At 38.0% G+C, this 7,473-nt stretch overlaps 1 protein-coding gene across 2 annotated transcripts; it reads left to right on the plus strand.

Moving 5' to 3' along the window:
* Positions 1-4: 4 nt before the first annotated feature.
* On the plus strand, positions 5-6,563 carry slc49a3 (solute carrier family 49 member 3). 2 transcript variants are annotated; one of them, XM_086084682.1, is made up of 10 exons: positions 6-641; positions 1,351-1,509; positions 1,804-2,020; positions 2,094-2,170; positions 3,011-3,148; positions 3,212-3,328; positions 4,707-4,859; positions 4,929-5,086; positions 5,283-5,386; positions 5,988-6,563. In XM_086084682.1, the coding sequence occupies exons 1-10, from the start codon at positions 483-485 to the stop codon at positions 6,149-6,151; spliced, it is 1,446 nt and encodes a 481-aa protein (XP_085940808.1). In that variant the 5' UTR covers positions 6-482; the 3' UTR covers positions 6,152-6,563. The 2 variants fall into 2 exon arrangements, with proteins under 2 accessions (XP_085940809.1, XP_085940808.1); XM_086084683.1 differs by lacking the exon at positions 1,351-1,509 and having other exon boundaries at positions 5-641.
* Positions 6,564-7,473: the final 910 nt, after the last annotated feature.

The raw sequence follows: 7,473 nt of genomic DNA on the forward strand, positions 1-7,473 counted from the left end.
CCCGCCCCAGCGCACATGCGCTGTCTACCAAAGCAAAACCTTTGTGTCCTTAGTTCCTTTCTGTGACAATGGTAAACGTTTTTCAGTTTAAACATATAACATCTTGTCTTTGTAGCTCTTTTAGTTGAATATAGGTTGAAAAGGATTTGCAAACCGTTGTATTCTGTTAGTACTTATTTTATTTTATGGTGCTTGTTGATCCAAGCCAAGAGGCCCAGCATCTTTTGGCAATAGAAGATCTCTGTTGCGGTCAGTCCATTGACAAGAAGAAGTGATGTTTGAATGTCGATTATCTTGTTTTTCTTTTCTTCGCGGCGTTCGACGTTGCTCGGGCTGACAAAACAATCCTTTAATTGCGGACTTTGTCCTTCACGCGTGACGTGTCTTTTTTTGAAAGACAGGGGGGAAAAAAAGCAAGCAAAGTTGGCCAACAATGTGGCGTCTGTATTAGCTTATTTAGCCGGCCAAGCCGGGCGTCAACGATGGAAAGCGGCGAGGACGACAAAGTTGACTCGTCATCGTCGCCGTTGCTGGCTTCTTGTCCCAACGACGAGCTGAAGAAGTTGCTTCGTTTCAAAGTGTACAAGAGGAGGTGGTTGGTCCTCCTGGTGCTGTGCCTGCTCAACTGCTCGAACGCCACGGTGAGCTAAATCAATCATGAGATAAACACACGTCGGTTTGTACAATGGGGCGCCTTATCGGTAAATAATACCGATTACTTTTGCTACGATTGGGGTTTTGTAGCCAACTTGTAAGGAAGTTTTGATGTAATCGTAATAGTTATTGAAATAAAAAATAATTTAAAAAAAAGTAAAAACTTGTAATAAAGTACACAAAAAAGTTGTAATACAATCTTTATTAACACTAATGCCATTCCAATTCGGTCAGTTCAAAGTAAACATTATTTGCTCTTTATTATCTTTATGTATGCATTTATGCAGTGTATTTTAACTTCCTCTTTTGTGGTAACGTGATCAGTCTTATGATCCAGTGCAGTCAGCACAACCAGTTCCTGCATGTTACGTTGCGGAGGTGAAACGAAACTTCCTTCTTCTTCCTATTTTCCTTTCGGCTTTTCCCTTCAGGGGTCGCCACAGCGAATCCGTTGCCTCCATCTAATCCTGTCCTCTGCATCCTCTGCTCTCACACAAACTACCTTCATGTCCTCTTTAACTACATCCATAAACCTCCTCTTTGGTCTTCTTCTAGACCTCCTGCCTGGCATTTGGAAACCCAGATAATTTGATTTTGGAGGTTCCACTAGTTAGCAATGCTATGCTTTGTAAACTCTTCGTCATCTTCATTGGTCTTTTTAAAAAAACATTTTTTTTACATGTGTTTATTTCCCAGCTATGGCTGACCTTTGCACCAGTGGCAGACCAGTCTGCCGAGTACCTACAGGCTACCTTGACGGACATCAACTGGTTGTCACTGGTCTACATGGTGGTATCTATTCCGCTCAGCTTCGCCACCACCTGGTTGCTGGACACGGTCGGGCTGCGTGTCACGGTAATTAAGATGGCGTCATATTTGTCGGATGCAGCGCTAGATTCTGCCATCTTAAACGAAAAAGACAGACACCATGTGATCAATGACAACATTTTAGATATCTTCTCAAAAACGTATTGTCCTTTATGTTGTCCCAAACATGTACGGTACGGTTAGCTAAAGACGAAAATGTCTTGGAGGTTTACATACATAGTCTCAAAGGAACCCAACATACCTGTTTTTGTAAACGGAACATTTTGTCTAGTATTTACTGGTTTACAATTGACGTGAAATCAGTATTTTTGCTGTGCTTAGCTCATCTTGGGCTCGTGGTTGAACATGTTCGGTGGCGTCACCCGCATCATTGGCGGCCCGATTGGTAAAGGCTTTCGCATTAACTACGCGGTGGTGATGCTGGGCCAGACGCTGGCGGCGGTGGCGCAGCCGCTCATCATCTTCACACCCACCAAGATGGCGGCGCTCTGGTTCCCGGACCACCAACGGGCCACGGCCAACACGATAGCTTCCATGGGTGAGGTTTAGCTGTGCCTCGTGCTCACCTTTTTTTGACGGCATGCTTGACTGGACAGTATTTGCCTCCGCAGCTAACCCGCTGGGCATCCTGTTGGCCAATTTGGTATCGCCTGCCATCGCACACACATCGGATCGAATCCCTGTACTGGTGAGTTACTCACTCACACACACACACACGCACATTCTTTAACACACTATTATAAATAGACACGCAGACACATACACATGCATGCACACTCATGCTGTACACAAACATTTTCATTAACGGAATAAAATGAAAATGAAAATGGTTAAAAAAACACATCAAAATAACTGAAACTACATCTTACGTTTATAAAACTGACTATAATTATAGCGAAAATGTCCTTCGTTTTCATCTTTGTAAATATCATATTAAATGATATCATAAACGTCGTAAAAACTAATAAACCTGCTCTAAAAGCAAAAATCAAAACTGACTATAATGAAAACCCCAACGTTTTATAGCCCTGGCAAGCGGCACACACACAAGTTTTTGATAAGTAATAAAACTAAAACTACATTTTGTTTACAAATCTAACTATAGTGAAAATGTGTTTGGTTTTCATATTTGTCAATTAATAGCTTTTCAGTGTTTATTTTAAATGTCATTTCAGTATTACTGTACAGCCATACAGAAGAAGGAAGTTTAATACATTTTTTAAAATTATCTTACACTAGACAAATGCTCCATATTTTTTGGGGGGGGAAACTAAAACTAATAAAAACTCAAAACAAGAAAAAAAACCTGAAAAAGGAAGTTTAATTATTATTATTTTTTAAATCTTACACTGCACAAATGCTCCATATTTCTTTTTTTGGGGGGGGGGGGGGGCTAAAACTAATAAAATCTCAAAACAAAGCATCTAACAAACCCACTGAATTAAAAAACAAAAGTCAAAATGAAATAAAAGCTAATGACAGATCCAAAACTGTCATAGCCATGACGACCTCACCTTTCTTCCTCCAGATGTTAGCCTACAGCATTCCCGCCTGCGTGGCTTGTTTCCTGGCAACGGTGGGCATACGCAGCAGCGCCCCGCCCACACCGCCGTCAGCCAGTGCGGAATTTTCCACCTCCGAACCCTTCGTGCAAGGCGTCAAACTGGTATAACGAACGTCGATGCGCTTTTGTTACCGTCAGACAATTGATCACGTGTTTTGTGCGCAGTTACTGAAGAACCGAGCGTATCTGGTGCTGCTGCTGTGCTTCGGTTCTGGCGTGGGCGTGTTCACGTGCTTCTCCACACTGCTGGACCAGATCCTGTGCGTGCAGGGCTACACTAATGTGAGTCGTCTTTGTTTGCTCATCTCAAAATGTTTGGACTTTTGGACTGTTGTGTCCCAGAGGTGAGAGTCATGAGCGAAGTCCGAAAAAAGTCAATATGGTAGTCGTAGGTAAATCGCAATTCTTAACGTACACGTTTCAAACATGACCCAAGCTAAAGGCAAAAAATCAAGTCAAATGATTTCCATCCCTGTGAGTCCAGGCATTAACGTTTTTACTAGTGATGAGAAAATGAAACTTCATGAAGCTTCATTTTCCCATCACTAGTTTTTACTACAAATGAAAACGAAGATAATTTATCATTTGATAAAGAACCTTGTGTTAACCAATAAAATTCAACATCTATTTTAAGAGTGATGGGCGAGTACTAATATCAGTATCGGCCCAATACCGGGCCTTACCGAATGATCTGCCACCATTTTGTGGCTGTTTTACGATCACGAACAAGAAATTATAAATGAGAAGAATAGAAACTTGCCATTCATTTCATGAAGTTTTAAGGAAAAATGTTACATTGGGTTGGGATGGGCGAGTGCTGATACTATGTATCATCGGTATTGAGCCGATAACTGGCCTTATTTCAAGGTATCGGTACTCACGATGGCAGCCAATACCTCTTGGGGCTGCTTTTCGATCAAGAATTAGTCATCAACAAAAATATAACATTGCCATTCATTTCTTGCAATTTGAACGCTCCCCAAAACATATAAATACTTTCTATTTTAAATATCATCATGGTCCCAAAAACGCATTTATATGTTTTTTATTTTATTTTTATTTTTTATGCTAGTGCATACAGAAGGCTTTGATGAAGCCTCTGACCCGAAGAAGTCGCTTCAAACAATGGTAGTTATTACAAAAATCGGCCAGCGGGTGGCAGCAGAGTATAAGAGATCAGCCAGGGCCATCTTGCAAAAGGCTCTTTTTTTAAAGATTTGTAAATAATGATGACACTTAGCTATATTCAAATGCTAGTTGCTGCAAAACGGAAACAGATACAAATCTTTTTTTTTCCTGATGAAAGAAGAGACTCTCATCTTTCTTTTGGTAGGTTCCATGTTTTTATAGCAATAGAACACAATATTCTGTGGTCCTTGCAAAATCAGTCAAAATCCGGTATAACAGCCGGGAGTGAAGGGGGTTGCTTCAGTGAAAATGGCTGGGAGTGAATGAGTTAAGTATCAACCGTTTTTTTTTAAACAAAGCCAATAGTAAATTTGAATTAACATGTTTGCCTAATAGCATTTTTTTGTAATAATTTTTTAATGCAAGCTGCCTTGATTAAAACTTTGCAGATTCCGAAGTTCCGCAGAGTTTCTAATGTATACGATTTTGTAAATGCCAAGTCTCAAGTCATAATATTGTGAACTCAACACAGGACTTTGCGGGCCTGTGCACCGCCCTCTTTATCGTGTTTGGCATCGTGGGCGCCGCCTTACTCGGACTTTACGTGGACAAAACCAAACGGTTCACGGAGGCCATCAAAATCAATATGGCCATCTCTGCCTTGGCGGCCATCGCCTTCTCTGTGGTAAGCACATCTTCTAGCTTTATGTTGTGGCTTTGCACAGTTTGAAGTTGAACACCCAATCCTCCGCAGGTGTGTCTGATGCAGCAGCAGAGCATCGCCTTGGCGACGGTGTGCTCACTCTTCGGCTTCTTCGGGTTCTCCATTTACCCGGCCGTCATGGAGCTGTCTGTGGAATGTTCCTACCCGGTGGGAGAGGCCACTTCGGCAGGACTCATCTTCATATCAGGGTACCAAATCGATCCCAATGAGGAATTGGTTCCAAAATTTGGAAATCCTTTTCAAATAGTTCAAACCAACCGGTTGGGATCATGTAAAAAATTTTGAGTACGGTAAAGCCCCCAACTAGGCTCAAAGCAATATTTTGGCTCCTCGCACATTCACCGTCTGAGATGAGGGTGCTTGACTTTTTCTTCATCTTTGTAGGCAAATCCTGTCCATAGTCTACATTGTCCTCATGCAGTCTTTGGCCATACCCGTCGCAGAGTCGCCACGCTCAACATGCGGGATCGCCCCTCAGAGCTGGAAGGGTAACGTATCAGGGCCATATTGGAGGGGCCCCAACGTACAATGTGGGACAACATGTATTATGTAGCGATCATATCATTATAGATGGATTACAATCGTATATATTTTGTATTGTTTTATAATTTTTTTATACATGTGTATATATTTATCATTTCTATAATTTATTTGAATGAATGACTTCCTTTTTAAATTTTTATATAGTTTATATTTAGAAATGTAAAAAAAAAATTGCTGGATTTTAAACTCAAGATTGACATTTTGTGGGTAATGAACAAATGCTGTATAGTGATCATTAAAATAAATATATACACATAGTATAAATTTATTTCTCTTATATACAAGTGACGTATAAAACAAAATTATTAATAAACGTAAGCCTTTTATTTCAGCAAAGTTAAAAACTATCTACAGCAATGATGAATAAAAGTACGGTATACGTGTTGTATTTTATTAAATAAATTAAAAAATATATTTAATGAATGTCACGCACTGTTAACTGCTGTAGCCCATTTACCATTTAATATTTTTCTAAATTCCAATACGTGATGAAAGGTAAAAAAAAATTAAGTGTTATTTTGTTGTCTGAATTGTTTGATCCCTCAGTATCTATGATGGTGCTGGCACTGCTGACCACCGTTTTCACTTGTGTCTTCATTATCTTCTTCCGCACGCGCTACAAGCGCCTGGAGGCCGAGGAGGACGCCACCTACGGGCGAATGCGAGACAACGCAGCCAACGCCTCCACCAAAGCTATCGCGGACACGTGATCCATAATGATAAAATAGCAAGGAAAGTTTTTGTTTTTTCTCTCTAAGTAACCACTTGGTGCCTTACAGTATGTCAACTTACTGACTCACACACACTTGCACGTCACAGCCAGCTTGATGGAAGTAACGCAATGACCAAAACGAGTCAAATATGGGATTTGCACTTTTTAGAATTTTTTTTTCTTTGTTCTCTATGTAAATTATATTTTTAAATACATAATTGAACGCTGATGTTATTTGAACTCAGATGTTAAGAACTTATTTTTCTTTTAAATTCGACTAGTTTGTACATTCCTGTAAAAGGTTTTAAATAGATAAAATGTTTTCAGATAAATTAAAAACATTAAGAAAATTGGAATTTTACGTCGTTTTGGGCGTAAAGGAGATCAGAAAAATAAAACAATAAAAAATCCCTTTGAGGTGTTTGGTCTTTAATAATGTGGATGTTAAGTGTAAATATAAAACAATGACTAGAAATATATATTGAAATTATTACAATAAAATAACATTCATATATACACAATATTTGAGACAATATGGACGTTTTTTTTAAACTATTGTGTTCCTGAGAAAATGCTGATGTGAAATATATATGTTGATTGAAGACCCTTTAATTTGCAAACTATTAAAATTACATTGTAAATTGTTTTTATAATGTAATGTGTAAATAAGAAAAATATTTAATTTCAAACGTGTGCATTCTGCCAATTTACACCTTTTTACCCACAAAAAGGTGGTTTTAATTTTTTTGTTTTTAAGTATACATAATTAAAACATCGACATTCAAGTCACAATAAATTGGAACACTAAAAATGTATCAATGAAAAATATTTCATAAAACACGTGTATTTTTTAAACTTATTTATTTTCCAGGAAAAATGGCTTTTAAAAGTGATAAAAAATCTGTTTAAAAAATTATTTTTATTAATACAATTTAAATGGGTTTTGTGCATAAAGTGTAAAGAATAATTGTAAAATTAAAGAAATACAGCATTTGGCATTTAACCCTCCTGGTTTAGAGGGCTTGAAACGAATATTTGGTTTAAAATTTTATTTATAAAAGATGTAAATAAAGTCAATTTCAAGGGTTTTAAATGGGTTGAAACTAAGTTTAAAAATATTTAATTTTCATTTGTATTACATTATTTTATCCACCTTTCATAGCATTTGGCTTGAGGATTTTGTTGAGCATAATTTGTAATGTTTTTTTTTTTTAATAATTGCCATTCAAACCTAATTACAATAAAATAATATTGGTAGAATTATAACAATACCCATCACTACATGTAGTAGTTACTACATTGCAATTTTGGTTAATATTG

The sequence above is a fragment of the Leptonotus elevatus genome, chromosome 9, assembly GCF_054856555.1.
Source record: "Leptonotus elevatus isolate MCC_2025b chromosome 9, RoL_Lele_1.0, whole genome shotgun sequence".
NCBI classification, from domain to species: domain Eukaryota; kingdom Metazoa; phylum Chordata; class Actinopteri; order Syngnathiformes; family Syngnathidae; genus Leptonotus; species Leptonotus elevatus.

Coding starts and splice junctions, on each gene's coding strand:
- slc49a3 (XM_086084682.1), top strand. CDS start 483: ATGGAAAGCGGCGAGGACGACAAAGTTGACTCGTCATCGTCGCCGTTG. Junction 3,329..4,706: donor GCGTGCAGGGCTACACTAAT/GTGAGTCGTCTT, acceptor AACTCAACACAG/GACTTTGCGGGCCTGTGCAC. Junction 5,387..5,987: donor CGCCCCTCAGAGCTGGAAGG/GTAACGTATCAG, acceptor TTGATCCCTCAG/TATCTATGATGGTGCTGGCA.